This window comes from Megalops cyprinoides, chromosome 9 (genome assembly GCF_013368585.1).
Source record: "Megalops cyprinoides isolate fMegCyp1 chromosome 9, fMegCyp1.pri, whole genome shotgun sequence".
NCBI classification, from domain to species: domain Eukaryota; kingdom Metazoa; phylum Chordata; class Actinopteri; order Elopiformes; family Megalopidae; genus Megalops; species Megalops cyprinoides.
Window position 1 is genome coordinate 32,761,163 of NC_050591.1, and position 22,517 is coordinate 32,783,679.

The following is a 22,517-nucleotide window of genomic DNA, read 5'->3' on the forward strand; positions in this document are numbered from 1 at the left end:
CTGTGCCCTGGATTGAGAGAAAAAAAATAACTTCAGTCTGACCACACGCTATACTTAACATGGCACAAGCAATGAGAAGCACACAGCTAACACAGAAATGCTGTACATTTTACCAGACTCATTGTGAAGTACTAAATAAAGCAATGTCTCATATATGCGGTCTCAACTCTCAATATACGCATTCATAAATAAACTCTGCATGCTGTTACATGCTTACATTATTATCATATGCTCTTATCCAGAACAACTTACATAGGTTACAGCTTTTTGAAATGTTATCCAGTTATAAAGCTGGATATTCACTGAAGCAACTGCGGGTTGAGTACCTTGCCCGAAGGTATGACAGCAGTGCCCCAGCGGGGAACCAAACCAGCAACCTTTGCTTGTCAAGCCATGCTCCTTACCCACTATGCTACACTGCTACTCAACACAGCTACACTACTTAGTAACAATGCACTTCAGGAAGTGTTAGAACAGCAGCAAGCAGGTGTGGACGTTGTTACTGTACCTCCCTCCTCCTGGCTAGGTCTTGCATCCTTTTCTTCACTCTCTGTGCTTTCTGGGGGCCTCACTGAGAATCCACAGAAACACACTGTTCAACTATCAAATAACATCAAATGTCACAAAACCGGTGATGGGAGACGGCTTCATGAGCTGCAAAGTGGGTGGAACTACTATGCGCTATCAGTGATTCACTGTAGTAGCTCCACCCATTGTAGTGTTCCGATAGCCTCATCTCCTACCTCCATCTACTACATGAAACATTACACAGTAACTCTGAAGGGAATTTTCTCAAAAAAGGGAAACAGGCCATCAAGGTGTGTGGTCATTTCTAACTTTGTTGAGTGTATTCTCAATACTCACAATGGATACCAAAGTTACAGCTTGTGTACTGTTAGGCAATTTTTTTGACATTTTTTAAATCATAAACTGAGGGGAATGTAGAGATTTCACCTTCATCGAGTGGTCTGGTGTTGATGTAATCTGGAGTCTCATTCATTTCTCTTCCTAAAACGGTAAAAAAAAAAAAACAGAACTTCAGTTTAATCACTTTGCAGGATAAACTGACAATAAAAAGGGTTTCTGCCAAAACATTAATATTTCCTTCTCTTAATTTATTTTTACTTTTTAAATACTTTATCTTATTTAAAAAGATAATTCAGTGATAAAAAATGATCATACATGTTAAATGTAATTTTGAATTGTATATTACTCTATAATATAGCATCTTAGAAGATAGTTTAGGAATATATGTTTGTTCATTTATATTGGATTGCACCTACCATGTGACTGTGTTGTATCTACACCCCACTCCCTTTATATATGTAAAATGTTGTTCTTTTTAAATATGAATACTCCTGATTATTTTATAGTTACTGGAATAAATGCCTACATGTTGTGGTTCTGCATTCTGAGCAGTAAGTAGGAATGTAGCATTGTTAGTTACTGAATTATATTAACTACATGAATCAGATCCTTATAGAATCAATGAATCCTTATGAATGGAGTGAGAGGTCATGCAGCTAAACCACAGGCAGGACTATGTGGGAATCCCCAGACATTAGCTTGAATTTGCATTATGGATTAGATATGTGTGCATGAAATGATCACCAAAGGTAGACTATGTGTTTCTGTATCTGAGTTCATATTTAAATAAATAAGAGAATAAAAGAAGAGAACTACTGAATTATTCTGGATTTATCAAATATTTTTTAAAATATTTTTTTTTAACATTCCTAATGAAAAAGAGAAAATGAGAACTTTTCAGCCAACAATTTGGATTGGCCTTACAGAATGGAGGCTGCCATTGGTGTAAAGATATGCAAAGGACCTAAATCTGTATAGGATGTGAAGGGTAGCAGTGTATTTATGCAGGTTCTCACTTTGGAACTTTACACAGCAGACACACGGGATAAGAAGGAAAAAGAATAAAGCTCCACCAGCGACTAAAAAGTACCAGTTGCCCGACATGAACGTCCTCACATTGTTCTCAGAACCTAGACAAGTAGAAAAGTCAGTATCAGTTTAACACTATAACCACAAACATATCGACTGCATATTTGACCATCTACAGCGGAAAGAGCATATTGCACACTGAGAAAAAACCATTACGAAAGACCGACATGATTGTTAACACAAAGAAGCTGCTAATAACCATATTACATGACCTCAGTGTGACAGGAAGTATGCCCTTTTGGTGACAGGAAGTAGGACTACAGTGTACTTTGCTTTTCACATAGGCTGGTGCACACTTCCCAGGAACACTGGATCACATTTCACATGCGGCAAACACATTCACCATGAACACATTTTCACCTTGCTTGCTAGCAAAATAAGTGAAATCATTCTCTCCTTAAGATCCGTAGAAGTGATCCTCACAATAACTTATATGCCTAGAAAAGATCGGCCCTCTTTACAGGTATGAAGCGACATGTAGTATTGCGATGTGTTTTGGACTCTGTGATCTAGTGACTGATGTATGGTAATATACTTGGTTTCCCTTGCCTAGTCAGTCTGCACAAGTTAGCTTAGGGTAGGGCTTGAACAGTGTTATGCTCACACTCGCCAGTCTGGGAGTGTTGTTAGCCTGGTCTGACACTGTTGCTCATTCAACTTGAATGATGCACTTACATTTAAATGTATTCATATGCAGACGCTTTTATCCAGAGTGACTTACAAGTGAGTCAGAGTACAAAACAAAACTATAAGGAGTCAACAATATTAGAAGCACTGCATGACCAGGTTTCAGCGGTTGGCCAGACAAGGTACAAGCTAGCTGGCAGAGGTAACGAGTGAATTAAACCATTGGATTACATTTTTTGAAACAGTTTTGAGACATGAGAAATTCCTTTAGATGGTAGCGTTTCAGGTGCTCAGGTGAGAGCAGAAGAGCTGTGCCTTCAGATGTTTCTTGAAGACGGAGAGGGACTTGGCAGAACGGATGAAGTGTGGAAGTTCATTCCACCATTGGGGGACAACGGTGGAGAAATACACTTATGTTGTTTTGCGCTGGAAGTCGCTCTGGATAAGAGCGTCTGCTAAATGAATGTAATGTAACATTAACGCACTTCAGTAATGTGATGGAATGGCCGGTGCAGGTACCTGAGCTGTGGCTGATCTCCACCTTGCTGCACAGTGCCTTGTTGGGCGGTATCTCACAGCAGTATCTGCCCAGGTCAGAATCCTGGAAATGGTCGATGAGGATGGAGAAGTTTCCCACGCTGGACAGCATGGGGAACACCTTCATTCGGCCATTCCTGTTATCACTGAAATAGACCAGGCCCGGCTGCCTGATCCGCACTAGGTCTTGTAGATCTCCACTTTGCTTCGCTTTGACTTGGGTTCGAGTCCATTTCCACAACACTGTCACATTATTACCAGGCAGTTTTGCGGGGAGTTCACATGGCAGAAGGACCTCCGAATCTAGCTGAGTGGTGAGGCGCACGGGCTTTAAACAGCTGCTTTCACAGGGACTCAGTCCTAAGCAACCAGTGGCAGAATTAGGGCTTTGCAATCACAACCAAATTATATCCCAAAATTACTGTTTCAGAACATGTGAAGTCATACTACCAATGTTGGGGTCAGTTCCAGGGTAAATTAACATTCATTGCGTAATTCCGATTCAAATCTCATGAAGTGGGATATGAAATTGGAATTACAGGAATCTTTAAGCAATGGAATTCGAACTGAGCTGGAATTCAGACATTTGGATTTTGAATTGAATTATGTATATACTGAATGTATGATTATGAATCATTGTGCATATTCTCACAATGGAACTGGATTTGAAATGGTATTTCACATTTTTCAATGTAAATGGAACGGATGCACTTTGTACTGAAACTAAACGCTGGTTTTGTATCAAATCATTTCATCTTTTCTTTGTATATTTCCAGTACAGTCTGTCTGAACAGCAAAACTATATGCAGTTTTTCTAAACAGACATTTCCTCAGAATATCTAACGAATTTGTATAGGCACCTCAAAACATCTCAGTAGCTTTGGAGTTCATAAACACACAAAATATTTTATTTGTGTTCATATTTGTCTTAAGGTTCAGCATAATAAGCATAGTCTGGTTTTATTTCCCTTTATTTGTCTGAAACCACTATAAATTCAATCTGCATTTACTACCTTTCCTAAAAAGGTAAAAAAAAAATAAAATCACTATCACTTACCCTGTGAAGACACCAGGCCAAAATAAAACATTACTGACAGTGTCCAACACTGTGTGATATCCAGCAACATCCCTCCTCGATGACTCTAAAGGTCAATGTCAAAAACTGTAGTGGAGCTGAAACACGGCACCTTAGGCAGGCAACAGAAGGTGTGGGACTGCTGCGAGCACGCTTTATCGTGGTATTGGAAGGTGGGGGAGATGCAAGTGAGGCGGTCATTTCCTGAAAGCACACAACACTTTCCGTTCGTAATAAAGGTCTTCATACACGGCAAGCCCCGAAAAACGGCAGAGGCGCACTTGAACAAGACAAGACACCAGACTCCATGTTTTATGACTCATTCCCCCATTGTAATCTGTGCTGAGAGCAGTGTACAGTGCATGCTAGGTTTAGTGTGTCTGAAGGCTCTCTCTCACTCTGCTCTGTCCTGTTTGATGGAAGAACATGTGCTTTGGCTGAAAACCTCAGTCAAGTTTCTACACCATCACACAAGCTCAGACACAGGAGTAGGAGGAGACTGCCGAATACAGCGACTGTGTATGAACGTGTCACTTATCACTTGTTTCTGAAATTAATCTCTTGGGGCGGTTCTTTAGTTTTCACAGGGGGAGCGGGAAACATTCTCGGCCCCGAATTATCGACGAAATGAAATATACTGCAATGTACTAAATAAATATGATGATCAGCCCGAGGGTATATTGAAAATACATTAAAAATATTAATGCATAAGCAGAAATATATTCCACTATACCAAAACAGGAATAATTTACATATTTCCAACATACTGATTGAGCAAAAAAACTTTCTTTAAAATATATATTCTCAGTATGTCATTTTTATATGGGTTTCTAGTGCCTCAACCTTTCTCAAGAGTTTTACGTAAAAAAAAAAAAAACATTTTCACAGTGTGTGTATATAAGCAAATAATATTGTACGGTCCATTGTGAAAGGATGACAGCTGAGATACCCCTCAGTTTTGCGGTTTGCAGAAGCACATTTTTCCACGGTGTCTGCAGGGTTTTCTAATTTAGCACGTGGTTTCTTTTCTCTTTGCAGCAAGTGGTTCTCTTGTTTACTTGGCTCATGCTCACCCCTTTGAGGAGAAAATAAAACTGGAAAAAAAAAAATCACCTGAGGGCACACAGCAACTCAGCCGGATGCAAGACGCATTACTTCTCAATGACCACAACAGCTTCCTGTTGCAATGCCTGCGTTTTCACGAGGGGCCCTGCACGCTGGTACGAAGATGACAAGCACAAAACAAGAACAAGGCCCAAGAAGCCCTAATGGAGGCCTGTCACTGCGTTGACATGTGGGGCATTCCAAAGCCACATTCTGCAGGTAAGCCTCAACAAAGACAACAAAGGAATGAGTCACTGACTCTCAAGGCACCCCCCCCCCCCCCCCCCCCCCCCCATACACACACACACACACACACACTTTATTACACAGAGTAAGCCGTAGGTCAATGCCTACCTTGGCAGCATTACTAACTTCAGAAAATGGCAATAACCATTCTTGTGCTACACAGTTCTGATTTATGTAAAAAAACAAAGACATGGACAAGATGCTTCAGAGAGTTGGAGAACTAATCCACTTTATTGACTGGTTTGGATGCTTGTGATAGACTACTAAAAAGACATTGTGCAATATAAGCATTTCAACACTGTGGATGCACAGGTTTTCAAGTCTCAGATGAAACAGAGAAAAAGATATAGTCATCGTAAAAAGAGGGCTGATTCAATGCACTGACATTTTCTTCAATTTTTATTCTTGTAAACACTTGACATCCCATCAAAAAAGGGATGCAGATCAGAACATCCACTCTAGGAGTTTAAAATTATAAGTAAAATGGAAAAAAAGCAAGTGAATTTTCAGTATGGTAGATATTCGCTACTTGGCAAAATAAACACTGTAACCAGCGTTTTAAACACTGTTAAACAGTTTTTGAGAAAACTCATTAACTTAATCAGCTTTGAACACCATAACAATCCAATGTGAACTGCGATTCAGCTGATGCCAAACATATTTAAAACTCCAGCTGAATTCTGGTATAAGAGCAGTAATACAAGTGAGTGTTTTACAGCCACGACAACAAAGTTGCAGCTCCATTTACATAATCAGTCATTTCTCATGATGCTAAAATAAGAAAGCAGGATTAGGAAGCAGAAAGGATATGAAAGTTAAACAAGATCAAAGCCAGAAGTGTGTTTCTGTTTGAGCTTATATATTTAAAAATGTGCAATGATTTTTTTTTTGTTGTCGTTGTTGTTGTTAAAACAAACTGCAATGCCAAAGGTGTAAGAATAGTGAAGTGGTCTCGCGAGCCCCTCTTGGAAATCTTCCACAGTAATAAAAAAAACCAAAGGGGCATTTTCATTTGACAGAACAAGTAAAAGCTGCTTTTCCCCAGCCAACCCACACAGACCGATCTCAGCAGGAAATGGTTAAAGACACGACAACATTCTCTCAAGGAGCAGTGTCATTCAGCAACACTTAAAGAGCTGGTGGACGCCCTCCATCCAAACCTCCCAGAGCTTCTGTTCTGACCCGGGCACCAGCTGCGGCTGGCTTTGCAGAAAAAAAAAAAAAACTGGATTGATTTCCACGAAGATCACATTTGGGCTTGACCACAATACACAATCCGATGACAATAACTTAAAATAATGACATTCAAAAAAAAAAAAAAACATTATGAAGCTTATTTCTTCGTCCACCTACAAAAGGATGTGATACCAGTGTTTGGAATATTGGGGCTCCCCCAAAAAACAATGAAAGAGAAGACTGAAAACAGGAACAAAAAAAAAGACAATACTAAATAAGCCCTGCACCACTGCTGCAGTGCTTCTGTTGGGCTCCTGACGCGTGCTGAAATGTCGCTGATACTTTAGTGAATCTGATAATAACTACAAAGCCTCAGAGAGGGAGGTGTGTCTAAGCTCGGCTCTTGGCAGAACACCCTTGCCTTGGCAAAGCTCCGAAATTAACTGACACCTCTCCTGTTCCTCTGAAAACAGGACGTACTCCCAAAGCAACATATAAACACAAATAAGAGCAAGAAAAAAAAAACATAGAAAAAAGGTTATCTTTCTATTTACATTCGATGATTTAAAGACACTGGGGTTTTTTGTCTTTACAAACGTAACGAATAAAAAAAAATCTTTTTTTTTATTCTATATTACAAGATTTCTTTAAGTCTTAACGCTGCCTTTTAATAGACAGACTGCGTGTTAAAGCTTCTGTAAGAGTCGAGGAGCCGACCCTGAAGGTTCTGCCTCCCGCACTGTACCGTAGCCCTCCTTACGCCCACTACTGCCGCTGGCCACCAGGGGGCGCCACACACAGTGCGGAACACGGGCGAAGCCTCGCCCAGGTGACGCTGTGCCTGCGGTGACAGACAGGGGGCGCGTGCGCTCAGCTGTCGCTGTCCGACAGGGTCTCGTACTGCTCCGACAGCAGCGGCTCTCGCTCCCACACGCGGCTCGAGCCCTGGGGGCCGGCGGGGGTGCAGGCCGAGGGGGCAGGAGGCGTGCTGTTCAGCATGCGCATGGTCAGCGGGTTGTAGGAGAACTGCGCGGAGCCTGGAGGAGGAGGGGAAAAGGAAGTCCATTCATCATAAGACACATGATAAAGAGATTGAAGGCCGCACTTATGAATGGATGATGGGATTAGAAAAGGGCTAAAAACTATACATACTGCATCTATCTATCTGTCTCTCTCTCTATCTACATATATATATAATATATATATATATACACACACACACACACACACACACATATGTAGATGTGTGTGTGCGTGTTTATTTATATGTAAATAAATATATTATAACCATGCCCACCATGAGTTGTTCTGGCCATGCAGCTCAACAACCTCTCTCCATTTTCAGATTATTTTGTGAGTGCTATACGGTAATGGGAAAATTTTCATTTTCAAATTTTCAGGTTTAAGCCACGGCGGGGTACGTGCCGAACGCTGACCTACCCGCGGATGAGGATCTGTCTTCCCAGGCCCACCCCGCCGGCCCTTTCCGCTGGTACTCCCCCTCCGACTGCACCGAGGACCTGGAGGAGGGCCTCTCTGCGCCCAAAGAGCCAGGCCCGGGGCTGGGGGACTCGGACTTCCTGCTGCCGGCTTTACCCGGAGGCCTCTGCTTGCCGCTTGCTGGCGGCCCTGTTGGAGGTCAATGCAGTCAGAGGCGTCAGAGGTGCTTTCAGTACACTGTGAAAGTGGGACACAGTTCTGTGGGTTTGTCAATGTACTGCTGTCCAAATCAGAATAATACTGTGACTCTAACCACAAATGCATATGCACCAGGGCTGGCTAGCTATGCTTTTTTCACTTTGTACCTTTATTTTACCAGGAAGGTTCTATTAAAATAAAGAATCTTTTTTGCAAGGGAGACCTGCTCAAGAGGCAGCACAGTCAAAAGCATGTACAACACAAGAATAATACAAATAACAAGCACAAAACATGGGTATTATAACACAACAAACTGGAAACAAAACATGCTTTAGCATTTATGCAACATACATAAAAAATGACAAAACTATGGCCTAAAGCAAACGCATCTTACAAAGGGAATGTCGGTTAACATCCGTTTCATATCAGCTAATGAGATGAGGGACTCGAGTTTGAGACCGCAGCTCACATCCAGCACCAGGGACCGCAATAAAACAAGCTCTTCTTTGCAGCTTTAGTTCAAGCACTCAGTATCTTAAAGTACAGTCTGGCCTTGTAGGTCAATGCTACAACCTATGCACAGCACAGGATACGCAACAAACCAGCCCGTACAAGATACAGTGACAGATCTTCTAAGCTGAATCAGTCACACACCTCAAAGCAGCATGATATAATACGTCAAATTTGGACATAGTAGAACACGCAAATACATAAATAAATGATATCTCCATGATCAAGCTAGGATGGGAAGAACCCAGCGGCCAGGTGTAAAATGAAGATAAAGCAAGCATCTTTCACAAGCTATTCATGTCTGAAGCTGCAAGGTGCATATAAAATGATCATGCGCATTTTTCAGATGTTCTCTTTTTAACGATAATAAAAACTGCTAAAGACACTTACATGTTACTCAACACATACTCAAAAACCATAATCAAATCTGAAAATCAGAAAGGTTTTTGACAGTATCTATATCCTGTCTGTTGTTGTTGAGAACTGTCTTGAGAGTCAGGAAAACCACATTAATAAAAAAAATGAAAGTCACAATAAGCCTAGGGGGAAACAAAAGCGCCACCTAGTAGTGCATTTTAAAATAGGCAAAATCATGCTCAGCCACACAGCTGCAGTGAGTGATCTTAAAACACCCTGCAGACAATTTCAATCTTGTGCTTAATTCACTTCTGGCTCCTGTTGATACATCCCTCTCACTCCTCCGCACTCCTCTGCACACCCAGCATCATCCTCTGACCATCAACGGTGCAGCTGCGGAGAGGGTGAGCAGCACCAAGTTTCTGGGTGTGCACGTAACAGAGGACCTCTCCTGGTCAAACAACACCACATCACTGGCCAAGAAAGCTCAGCAACGCCTCTACTTCCTCCGCTGAGCAGAGCCAGAGCCCCAGTTCCCATCATGTGCTCCTTCTACCGTGGCACCATTGAGAGCATCCTTACCAGCTGCATCACTGTGTGGTTTGGAAGCTGCACCACCGCCAACAGGAGAACCCCGCAGCGCACAGTGGATGCAGCAGAAAAGATCTCTGGTGCCTCACTCCCCTCTCTCCGGGACATCTACAACACACGCCTAGCCCGTAAAGCACAGAGCATTGCTCTTGACCCCACTCATCCATCGCACACGCTTTTCAGTCCCCTCCCATCAGGGAGGAGATTCAGAAGCCTCCAGGCCCGTACCTCAAGGTTGAGGGACAGCTTCATCCACCAGGCTATTAGGAAGTTGAACTCTCTTCCCTCCCTCAGCCATCTGCTCCAACACAGAACTGAACTTTGAACCCCCCCCCCCCCTACTGAAGCCTGGACTATTCTCCACCCATTCCTACTCCCAACATTAATCACACACAAACTCACACAGATCTGCACAGTCACTTTACTTATATAACAGTCTACATCATATCCTGTGGAATTTATATTTATATTTATATATTTTTTTATCTCTCTCCTTCACATTTTAGTAGGCTTACTGTGGATGCAAAAAGACAGGAATGCAAGAGCATGTGTGGTGTGTGTGAGTCAATATGTGCATGCACTGGTGTGTGCATGCGTGTGTGTATGTGTGCGTGCATGCGTGCGTGTATGCGCGCGTGTGTGTGTGTGTGTGTGTGTGTGTGTGTGCATGTGTAGGTGGGTAAGTGGTTGGTAAGTGTTGTGCATGTGTAAATACGTGCACATATTTGTGTGTAGGTGGGACAGTGTTGCGTGCGTAAACAGCTACGTGTGGGTGAATATGTAGGTGGGGGAGTGTTATGTCTGATTAAAGAGAAACACTTGCATCATGTATTCACACAGCTGACTGTGTTGTGTAAGTAGGTGAGCGTCTATGTTATGCAGCTGGGTGTGTTGTATGGGTGATTGAGTGTGTTGTACAGTATCTATGTTGTGTAGGTGACTGAATGTGTTGTGCAGGTGGGTGAGTGTGTTGTGTAGGTGATTGAGTATGCAGGTGCAGGTGGGTGAGTGTCTACGTTGTGCAGGTGAGTGAGTCTCTCTTTAACACAGGTTGCAGGAGTCTCGTATGCATGTGGACGCCAGCGCTGTGGAGGTGCAGGGATGGAGGTGCTGACCTGTCCCGGGGGACGGGCTGGCCTCCTGCCGGCCCTCGCTGGGAGGAATGCTGCCGCCGGGCTGGGAGCCGTTGCTCTGGGCCTCCTCCTGCCTTTCCTCCGAGCTTCCCATCAGCGCTTTGCGGATAATGTCCTCCAGACCCAGGTTACTGGCGTGCTCGCTTAGGTGGTTCCTGGCACTGACGCTGTCTGGAGGGGACGATGCAGGGGGGAGGGAGAGACAACGAGCAGAGTATGGGGTGATTAATTCAACCCATGATTGCTCTGATAGGGCTGAAACCAAGCCACTGTCCTTTGGGCTGGTTCACAGTGCTTGCTTAAAAGTGAAAGCCATTTGGCCTTTCCGTAGGTATCAATCTCATGATACAGAGATTTTGAGAACTCAGGGTTCAGGGCTTGAGGACAGATTGAGGACAGATCTGAGACATGAAAGAACAAAGAGTTTCATCTGTTTTTACCACAGTGGTATGATACTTGGTGAAGTGTCTCGCTTTAAAAAAAAAAAAAAAGAAAAAAAAAACTCACTTGAACTGGTCACTGCAGGCAGGTTGAAGATTTCAGTGCCAGGTTGTGCACTTGCTGGGGGAAAAAAAATAATAATTACAAACATTAACATACACATTTATTTCAAGTTTAAATGTTGGGGCTCTGTACTAATCTTAAAATGCCATCTTCATGCTGACAGCAAATTGTGTGGTGTTGTTTTAAAATGATACTAACACGCACATAAATGATGTTTAAAGTACAGTGTAAATGAAGAAATACTACCTATAAGAGAAATCTATTATTGTGGTATTTGAATTATTTTATTATTTGTGGGCATACTGTATGTAGTATGTCCACAAAATCAGTAGTCATTCCAGCCCTGAAGTAATAAATTTCCAAAAAGTATCCTTAAGACACATACATTTCCCCCAGATTATAAACTTATCTTTCAAAACAACTCACCTCCATAACTGTGGATTCAATAATGAATCAACAAAATTTTGTTCTGCCTGCTGCCAGGTAGAGTTTAAAGAGTAGAATTTCATCTTGAATAATTCTCTTTAAGGCAAATTAAACTGCCCCATTGTGACAGGATTCAATACACCAAAAGCCACATTGCAGGAAGGAGGCTGCATTCAGCGGCCTGATTTCCACATTGAGGGCATATGAAAGGAAAGTGGTTAGTGTTCAAGGTGAACTGCAACTCGAGCTGCACAGACGCTTCTCCCCCGATTCTGTGGAGACGTTTGCATCAGGTCAAAAGCAAGATTGCCATTCAGTTGGTTAGTTTTTCCCACAATGTCTGTAAGCTTCAGCCACAAGCTTATGCATACGGACAACCTGTACTGAAGGCGGCGGTGCGGACAGGGGTGCGAAGAGGCATTCTTACCAACGTCAGTGTCTCCGCCACCCGCGGAGTTCAGCTTCCGAAATATCTCCTGCTTCTTGGATTTCACCATCGGGGAGGTGTTCTCCAGCTTCGTGAAGAAGGAAGGCAGGTAGCTTATGCTGCCAGGAGAGCGGGAATCATTCCTGCAGCCGTAGAAGAGGGAGGGTTGAGTGGAGCTTGCAGTACGCCTCAGTGTTGTCACCCCTTTGCAACACACACACACTCAGATCCTACCCAACTCCTTTCAGGGGCCTGTTCTTAAATATGGAGCTTTGACAGTAAGGTCTGTCCCTTCCTGGCGGTGTACCTCTGCTTTTCTTAAATATGGAGCTTTGACAGTAAGGTCTGTCCCTTCCTGGCTTTGCGCCTCTGCTTTTCTTAAGTATGGAGCTTTGACAGTAAGGTCTGTCCCTTCCTGGCTTTGCGCCTCTGCTTTTCTTAAATATGGAGCTTTGACAGTAAGGTCTGTCCCTTCCTGGCAGTGTACCTCTGCTTTTCTTAAATATGGAGCTTTGACAGTAAGGTCTGTCCCTTCCTGGCTTTGCGCCTCTGCTTTTCTTAAATATGGAGCTTTGACAGTAAGGTCTGTCCCTTCCTGGCAGTGTACCTCTGCTTTTCTTAAATATGGAGCTTTGACAGTAAGGTCTGTCCCTTCCTGGCAGTGTACCTCTGCTTTTCTTAAATATGGAGCTTTGACAGTAAGGTCTGTCCCTTCCTGGCTTTGCGCCTCTGCTTTTCTTAAATATGGAGCTTTGACAGTAAGGTCTGTCCCTTCCTGGCAGTGTACCTCTGCTTTTCTTAAATATGGAGCTTTGACAGTAAGGTCTGTCCCTTCCTGGCGGTGTACCTCTGCTTTTCTTAAATATGGAGCTTTGACAGTAAGGTCTGTCCCTTCCTGGCTTTGCGCCTCTGCTTTTCTTAAATACGGAGCTTTGACAGTAAGGTCTGTCCCTTCCTGGCAGTGTACCTCTGCTTTTCTTAAATACGGAGCTTTGACAGTAAGGTCTGTCCCTTCCTGGCGGTGTACCTCTGCTTTTCTTAAATACGGAGCTTTGACAGTAAGGTCTGTCCCTTCCTGGTGGTGTACCTCTGTTCCGCCTGCTCCTCCTCTCGTTTCTGGGGCTGCTGTGGGGGTGCTCCCTGCCTCTCCGTGCCGGCGTAGCTCCGTGGGGGGGAGATGGGCTCGTAGCTCTCCACTGCCACGCCCGCCTGTTCTGGAGACTTCCCGGGCCTGTGGGACACAGAGGGAGGTCTCTCGGCCCATCGCTCGTAGGAAGAGGAACTGCAGGGCCAACCAACAGAACCCAGTGCAGAAAGTGCAAAGTTTATTCACATGCAGTGATCCAGTGAGGGGAAAGGAAGTTCAAGAATAGGACTTACAGTTTTTGTTTTAATAATTAAAACAAAAATATACCTACAAGAAAAAAAATTATAATATAAATGTGTGTCAGTGAAACTGTCTCAACTATAATGCAACAGCTTAGACAGCGCAAAACAAAAATGCTACAGGAAAACACAAACAAAGCTCTCTGACCTCAACCTGTCACCTCTCCCCGACAGCCAGAAACAGGCTGCTTAAACCGTAAAATGAGGGTTCAGCGTAAGTTCAGCATAAGTCAGAGTGTGGAAATGGTACATCTGGACAGCGAGTGCACGTGTGAGGAAGCTGCCATTCGGCCTTATCATCACACGCTCCCCACCAAACACACCTGGGAGGTATTCGCTCAGTCACAAACAGGAGGGTACAGCACAACCACAACTGCTGCTCAGTATGATCACTGCACATTAACCACCCCTCTCTGCATGAGCGCAGGTGTGAGGTACCTGCTTCGGAGCCTGTCGGAGGCATTCTCCGGGGACACCCTGCTGGAAGGCCTCTGGTGGTGCACCGGCAGGCCCTTGGCCTCCGGGCTGTAGCGGCTGGGTGGTTTGCCCTGGCTGGGGGCAGGGACGGGGGCTGAGGGGGCGGAGCTGAGGAATGAGGCGGCAGACGCTGGAGCGCCACTCAGGGACGCCTGGGTGGTCTGCTCCTTGTTTCGGGCGAAGTCCTGGACGATGATATGCTGCAGCCAGGTGACAGGCAAACTCATTACATCACATCACATACCATTGTTCATTACATTACCTTATTGGCACCTACACAAACTATTTTCCACATTTTAGAATAATAGTAAGGACATGAAAACTATGAAATAAAACAAATGGAATTACACATTAACCAACAGATTGCTAAACAAATCGAGACTAACTTTATTTTAAATTCTTGGAAAAAATATTTTTTAAAATGAAAATTTTTGTTTTGAAAAGAGATTCATACATAAGCATCAACTTCACTGTTTATACCTGTCTAAGAAACAAACTGCAACCATTTAGGCATAAGTGTTTAGATAAAAATGTCTTTAAAATAATGAGAAACATGCACTCAATCAGGTGCGTCCAAACTTTTGACCGGTACCGTACGCTTCGTGTCCCTGCAGTCTGGGCTTACCGAGATGTGGTCCGCCAGGGTCATCATGCGGTGGGTCTTGGGGTTCTGCAGGCCACCATCGGGCTGGGAGGGCGGGGGCTGCTGGGGGGGGAAGGTCTCCGGCGGCTGGCGGTAGAGGCCGAACTGGAAAGCACGCGCAGATCCTGCCGGAGATGGGCCGAGACAGGCCGTTAATAAAACCCTCTGCCAAGAGCCGGCGAACCCAGACGGCAGGACGACCGCTTCGTGTCCGCCGCTGACAGAAAGCGTTTGTTCCGGGCGGCAGGGCCAACCCCGGGATCGGGTCGCCTCCGGCCGCCCCCGGTGACCCCGCTTTGAGGAGAACGGCAGGGTTCACATCGTCCTGTGCGTGCTTAATGGCATTACAACTAATTCAGTATAAATCAATCGTGATAAGCTGGAGCTAAAGCTCCGGCATTTGATGGCGAGCCCATATTATCCCTTAAAACAAATGAGGTCAAGCGTTCATGCCTGTGCTCTCCACCAAGAGGGCTTAGTAAAAGACAATTGACCCTTCCAATTAAACTTGCTTTATTTTATTAATACATCGGTGAGGCATTAATCCGCCTGACTGAAGTCTGCGCCAGTGGTATGATAATGCAATATTATCATTAGCAAGTGATTTGTGTCTATATTTTAGTAATAATAATAGAAAGCAAAGAATAACACAGTACATTTTACGTTACATTTGCTAGACAAATGCTCTTATCTGGTGTTATTTATAGAGCCTAGAATTTTTTTTTTACATATTATCCATTTATACAGCTGGATATCTGTTGAGGCAATTCAGGTTAAGCATCGTGCAACCTCCAACCAACTGCCCTGACACATACTGGAATCGAACTGGCAACCTTCATGTTACAAGCCCAGCTCCATATTATTACACCACACTGCTTCCCATGTAATACATATTTATATCATAATGTATCCAGAATAGCGAGTGCTGCCCCATGCAAAAAACTCATAACCACAAATCTCATATCCACAAATGGTGAGGGATCAGTAGTTCAATACAAAGCAGATGGAAAACTACAGACCTCAAAGGTAGAAGTGCTTTGCTGTAGTTGTTCCACCTATGCAATGATTTCACTAACTCGTTCCCCTTCTGGTTGAGGAGTTACTAGAAAATCCAAGTGGAACAAATACTGGGAGGACTTCTACTTTCTACACCTGCATTTTCCACCTGTGTTACATGCAGTAGTCTGGAGAGCAGTGAGTCTAAATGTGTTCTCCAGGTGTGACTGTCCCTACCTGCAGTCTGGGCAGGTCTGTCCTGGGGGAGGGTTCCATCCTGCCGGTCCTGTGTCTGTCCTGGGGAGCTGGCAGGGCTGATCACCTCGATGGCGTTGCTCCTGGGCGCTTCGTAACGACTGGAAGAAACTGCACAGCACAGGGAACAGCACCACCAGGTGGGTTAACCTCCTCACATGAATACACTGGCATAACCACAGGTTCAGAAATACAACTGACACTTGCAGAGCCACGCTAAATACAGCATATTCTGTACGGCCAAAGCTTGTGAAGGATATCCCACAGGATTTCCAATACTCTACGGCTAAATGCTCTTTGAACACTGAAGCTCATGGCAGTGTTTGCCCATAAGACATAAGACATAAGAGAGCTTTATTGTCATTGTGCAGGACAACGAAATTACAGTTGCTCCCCACCTGTGTCATTGCTGTGATAACATGTAATAAGAATTGCCCATCATACTGTTGGTAATGTTTGAAGTACAGGCTTCACGTCACTGTAAGAGGACAACACCCTGTGCTCTAAAGGTGAGAGCGCACTACTATGGAGGAAGGAATGGGACCTGGAACTCACAGCTTCCGGAAGAGTCTGAGCTCTGGAAGCTCCTTTCACGGGACTCCTTGTCGGAGGCGATCTGGCGCGTGATGATGACGTCGATGAAGTTGGCAGCGGTGATGGTGGTCTTGCCGCGGGTCCGCAGCTCCTCCTCGATGCGGGTTTTTGTGGGCGTGCCCCTCTCCTTGCCGCCCTCCCCGTGGGCCGGGCCGTCAGGGCGGGGCTTGCCGTAGGAAGACTGGGGCTCCGCCTCCTGCCTCTGGAACAGGTGCTCGGCAGGCGGGGCCGGTCGCCGGGGCGACGGGACCTCCGGGCGACCCGATTCGTGCTTGCCCTCTATGGCCACGTCCATCTGGGGCGCGGAGGCGGCGGCGTCCACCAGTGCGGCCAGAGCGTCAGCGGCAGTGCTGCGGCGGCTGGCGTGGGGAGACACCGCCGGCGGCATTTGCCTGGCACACAAGGACAGGTAAGAGACAGCCAATGCTGAGACAGAACACATAGACTGCTCACTACCCTCATTAGCGGGCAACATGATCCTATCAAATATACCACCTGGAGATAACAACTGCACTGGGTATACACCATGACATTACATTACATTACTGGCATTTAGCAGACGCTCTTATCCAGAACGACTTACACATGTTACAATTTTAAGTATTTATACAGCTGGATATTTACAAAGGCAACTGTGGATTAAGTACCCAGCCTAAGGGTACAGTAGCAGTGCCCCAACGGGGAACTGAACCAGCAACCTTTTGGTAGCAAGCCCCGCTCCTTACACCTATACTACACAATGATTACCGAGGACAGTGAATATGCACTTCAGAAACATAATCGTGTCTGTGAAAATGACTCTAAATTCTCCAGCTGGCACGCTTTTTTCTCCAGCTCCAAAGCAGGGTGCAATGAAATAAACAGCTAAATAACGACATGAGCAAAGTAAGAGCAGGATGTTTAATTTCTGATGGCAGCCAGGTCCAGCAGGCCGCTCTGGCACTCACAGGAGCGGGGTGATGACGCTTTTGCTGTTGGTGTTCTGGAATATACTGGGCCTCTGCTGCACCACGCCCTCCTGTGACCTCACAGAGGGCGAGGGCGAGCGCAGGTAACCACGGCTACCAGGCCTGCCTGGCTGCTCAGGGCCTGGGAAACAACAAACATAATTTTAATCAGATGATATGCTTAAGAGGAACAAAAGGCTTTACTTGGCTAAAGGATCACAATTACTAATACATGGACACACAAGATGGACTATTTTGGAGCATAACATTTAAACTATTTTTACATTAGCTTTTTTTGCAGAAGACACCTCAGAGTAACTAACAATTTTATATATTACAAATATAATTTCATAACTGTACAGCTGGAGACCTACTGACACAGCTCAGGTTAAGCATCTTAAGGGCACAGCAGCAGTGTCTCTGGGATTCACCACTATTTATTGGTAAAATTTATTGAATTTATTGGAAAGTACTGTCCCTTTGGTCTGCCAATTTATGTATTACAGGTAGTAGCTACACTGCTTTAGTATTTTTGCATTATGAGCTAATTTGCTGCTGGGACACTAGGAAACTGACTTTTTGTGACTTTATGTCAGTCATTTCGGTGATCAGTTTCTTTTAATACATTTCTGCTTTCTGACAACTTCAAATGTCTTCAGAGAAAACTTGGAAAATGAGCTGGTAACATGCCTCCAAACAGAGGACAGGCAAAGCTTCTTTCCAAAGAAATTACACAATGTACTGAAAGTTACTTCTGACTGCATCAAATGACCGCTTCTTAGTATTATACCACATGTTAAAAAAAGCCCCTGTATCCCTCAATTTTGAATACGACAACAACACCTCTCAGCAGCTGTGCTAGCTTTGTGATGCTGAGAAGGAACCTCCTCCCGTCTAACTTACCCCCTCGCATATATTCGCCAGCCGTCCGTTCCCTCTCTCGTTCCCTCTCCCTCTCTCTCTGCTCCTTCTCCCTCTCCCTCTCCCTGTGCTCTTGGTCTCGTTCCCTCTCTCGCTCCCTCTCCCTCTCGCGCTCCACGCTGGCCGCAGGTGCAGTGAGGTGGGCAGGGTGGCCTGAAAGACACAAATAGCACAGGACATGCTGAATCACAGGCCCGCAGACTGCCCATGAAGTACTGCAAATAACATTCCGTGCTCTTCTCATTACAAGATCGTTTATCGCATAAGAATATATAAGATACCGCCTAAAAATATTTTCTTTAACAATGGATGTTGATTGTCCCTTTAGGCTAAAAACAGGTGCATGGGTCATAAAAATCCATTCAAAAAAGATCTATATTCAATGCCTAATTTCACAAAAGATCCAGATAGTTTGGCATACCATCTTCATCAGTGAAGAGATGTGACTTTGTTGGCTTTAGTTTAGTGACAAGTTTTCTTGACAGAAACATATCCTAGTTTCATGAGATTTTCTTTAAAAAAACAAATATCCCCATTAAAAATTGTTTGAGATGACAAAAAAACACTTCACACGAATTTTAAGCATTCTTAGGATAAATGAATCTTGGAATGAGATTTTGTTTTCCTATTACAAAAAAAAAAAAACAATGTTACACCATAACACATAGTAACACCACCCTGGTGTTGCACTGTGACAGACCTGCAAGTGTTTCAGCAGGAACCTCTTGTTTTAGAACTGCCAGATTGGCCACAACACACTCAGTGCACTAAGCAGACACCCTCTCAGAGGTGACTTCCAGACCAGTGTACAGGTTTACTAGGGTTCAGTAATCTTGGGGGGACTCGTCCCTTCGTCCTGGCCTGTCATCTTTGTGCTGTCTGTTGCAGGGCTAGGATCCTCACCTGGAGATATGGAAGCTGGCTTGAAAGCCCTAGGGAGGAAAGGGGCCTGAGCTCCGGGGATGTAAGTGATGTGGTCCATAGGGGGGGTACCTGCTACACCAGGGTGAGCCAACAGGAGAGCGGGAGGCATCTGGGCTAGATCTATAATCCCTTTTCAGACAGAAGCAAAGGGCCAGAGTGAATACCCAAAACGCACCGATTTGAAAACATCCCTGAAACCATACTTCTTTTTTTTTTTTTTTAGATCTACGACTAATTAAGCAGTCAATAAGAGGATTAGAGATGCCAATTCAAATCCATCAAATGCGTAACTGAAGAAATGAATGCAATGAAAGAAACTTTGGAGAAAGCTGTTATTCCCATTCAGGGAAGTTTGCTACAGGGTCGTTTGCTTCTGGGCTTCTGGAAAAGGCAGCCTACACTTTACACCAGAGGATGCAAAACCTTTCCACTCAAAAACTCCAAAAGCTTACACCACCCTATTAAAACCCATCATAAACTCCAGTAAATTTACAGCTGAAAATACATAAGAATTAAAACGAATCCGACATATTACAACAATATTACAACAAGCAGACATATTACTATTAGTGACAATATTAATGTTGTTGCTGTGGTCTCAACCATATTACATTAATTCTCTCCAAACTAATCCTTACTTAAGAGCTACACTGACTTTGCCACTGTGTAACCAGTAAAAGGGTATATAAACCAGTGCTGTAACCCATAAGCACACAGTCTAGGTCCTACATGCGCTTTGGGAGGGATGGGGGGGGCAATCCCAGCGCAGTACCTCTGGAGCCAGGAGGGTAGGCCATAGCAAGCTGCTGTTCCCGCGGCGACAGTCCATCGGGCCGAGGGATCACCTGCATCTGCTGGGAGGTGATGTAATCGTTGAAGATGGTCTGGCGGGTGTTCTCCATGGCGTACAGCTGATAGGTGTTGTGGTAGCCAGTGGGGGAAGGCTGTCTCTGAAACAGGTAGGCTGCTGGAGGATGGAAACGCAAGGCAGAAAAGGTTCAGATACACAGACACTTTTCCTCCATGCCGACTCATGAAAAAACAGAATATGCGAAGTACATTTAAATTACATTATTGTCATTTAGCAGATGCTCTTATCCAAAGGGACTTACATCGCTTACAGTTTATTAAGTGTTATCCATTTATACAGCTGGATATTTACTGAGGCGACTCTGGGTTAAGTCTAAGATTAAGCCCATATCATTCGGCTATGAATACCAATGATACCAATGCAGACCTGGGCTACATTTTCACTATATTCCACTTAAGTTTCACTTGAGCAACATTTTCATTAAATATCACTAAAGTTGAGGTATTTTTAATGCTGCAACTGTAAGAGGCTTAATCAGTCTTACAGCCTCCTGGAGGCTCAGCAGTGAGGGGGTGGAGACGGGCAGGGGTGGGGGGGTACCTGGGTCCAGGGCACGATGGAAGGCGACGGCAGGATCCAGGTGAGGGAGGTGGGCGCGGTACACCTCCCCAGGGACCATGACGCGATGGTGGGGGTCGAAGGAGCCGTGAGAGGCCAGGGGGTCACCCCCCAGGACGGGAGAGCGGGTGGGAACGCCATCCCGCTGCGACGGGACGCTCTTCCTCTCATGACTGGCCGCCTTCCCGGATGTCCCGCTCCCTTTGAGAAGAGAGAGACACCTGAGTATTACCTGTACGCATTACAGTTTTACAACAGCAACCGAACTGCTGAAACAACCTGTGCATTACATTACATTAGTGTGATTTAGCAGACACTCTCATCTACACTGACTTACACAGATTACAGCTTTACATGTGATCCATTTATACAGCTGGATATCTACCAAAGCCATTGTGAGTTAGGTAACTTGCCCAAGGGTACAACAGCAGTGCCCCAGCAGGGAAATGAACCAGCAACCTTTCAGTTACGAGCCCTGCTCCTTACCATTATGCTACACTGCCACCCCCATGTCTTAGTCAATACCTTCCAGCACATGATACAAAAACAATATTAAAGTACAATGTTGAAAAAAAAAGGTGAGACAGTACTTTATTAATCCAAAAAGGAAATTGCTTCACCAACAGTAAAGCATGTGGGAAAACAGAGGCACACAACATAAAACAACAGACCAATATACCAGTACCAGGTATTCATATGTGTAAGAGTGAAATTAGAGTGCTGCACCAATAAAATAAAATTTGGATTCACGATTAACTTAACTTAAGGGGCGGCAGTGTAGAATAGTGGTCAAGGAGCAGGACTCATAACCAAAAGGTTGCCGGTTTGATTCCAAATGGGAGCACTGCTGTTGCACCCTTGGGCAAGGTACTTAACCCCACAATTACCTCAGTAAATACCCAGCCTTATAAATGGATAACACTGTAAAAACCAGTAAGTTGCTCTGGATAAGAGCGTCTGCTAAATGCCAGTAGTGTGAATAGCAGTATGAACTGACAGCAGGGCATACCTTCTTGTGCGTGGGCCAGCAGGGGTGACCCACGGGAGGCGCCGCCGGTGCTGTAGTTAACCGGGGTCCTGCGGGCGCCGCCATCCTCGTACACGCCTGGACTGAGCTGCGGTTTGCCAGCCTCCAGGTGGGCGGAGCGCAGGACGGAGGCGGTGGAGTTCACCACGGAGGTGTGGCGCACGCGCTCTGCGCCCTTCCCCGCTTCCGGGGCCTCCAGCTGGAGGGCGCCGTGGTGCAGCTTGCCGGGGCCGGAGATCAGCGACTTCACGTTGTGCTTGATGGCCGACTGGCTTCCGCCGCCGCCGCCACTGTCGTACTTCAGAGGCATGCCCTGCTGATTGGTCGACACTCAGCGTACGGCAACAACACAGGGCCACAAAACCACAAACTGGAAACTGCATGTTTATTGTTAATATATAGCAGTTTGTTAACATATGTTCACTCTCCTGTAACCTAGTTCTTCAAATGGAAATTTTACATTTGGGTCATATTGCAGAGAGGGGTTAAATAAGAATTAATTTCCTGACTAACTTTAGACCTGACTTGAATCATTATAAAACAACAGATGTTGAGAGTATTTCCTACACAGGTCCTGCCATTACCTGCACCTCTAAATCGTATCCTTTAGA

General features: G+C 44.9%; 1 protein-coding gene across 7 annotated transcripts in view; it reads right to left on the bottom strand.

Annotated features, from left to right (window-relative positions):
• Positions 1 to 5,766: 5,766 nt before the first annotated feature.
• The window catches only part of LOC118783614 (nuclear receptor corepressor 1-like), a 71,198-nt gene continuing 54,447 nt past the window's right edge, over positions 5,767 to 22,517 (bottom strand). For 3 of the 7 annotated variants that reach the window (XM_036537558.1, XM_036537559.1, XM_036537557.1), the window contains exons 32-47: positions 21,889 to 22,219; positions 20,862 to 21,080; positions 20,223 to 20,417; positions 19,430 to 19,579; positions 18,509 to 18,679; positions 17,606 to 17,747; positions 16,620 to 17,050; positions 16,047 to 16,175; positions 14,796 to 14,938; positions 14,132 to 14,370; positions 13,395 to 13,589; positions 12,308 to 12,450; positions 11,458 to 11,511; positions 10,933 to 11,121; positions 8,162 to 8,350; positions 5,767 to 7,758 (exon numbers count right to left, since the gene is read on the bottom strand). In XM_036537558.1, coding sequence (XP_036393451.1) covers positions 7,592 to 7,758; positions 8,162 to 8,350; positions 10,933 to 11,121; positions 11,458 to 11,511; positions 12,308 to 12,450; positions 13,395 to 13,589; positions 14,132 to 14,370; positions 14,796 to 14,938; positions 16,047 to 16,175; positions 16,620 to 17,050; positions 17,606 to 17,747; positions 18,509 to 18,679; positions 19,430 to 19,579; positions 20,223 to 20,417; positions 20,862 to 21,080; positions 21,889 to 22,219 — 3,087 coding nt within the window. In that variant the 3' untranslated portion in view covers positions 5,767 to 7,591. Of the gene's footprint in view, positions 7,759 to 8,161; positions 8,351 to 10,932; positions 11,122 to 11,457; positions 11,512 to 12,307; positions 12,451 to 13,257; positions 13,335 to 13,394; positions 13,590 to 14,131; positions 14,371 to 14,795; positions 14,939 to 16,046; positions 16,176 to 16,619; positions 17,051 to 17,605; positions 17,748 to 18,508; positions 18,680 to 19,429; positions 19,580 to 20,222; positions 20,418 to 20,861; positions 21,081 to 21,888; positions 22,220 to 22,517 lie in introns of those variants that run through there. The other 4 variants (XM_036537563.1, XM_036537560.1, XM_036537561.1 and 1 more) reach the window with 3 other exon arrangements.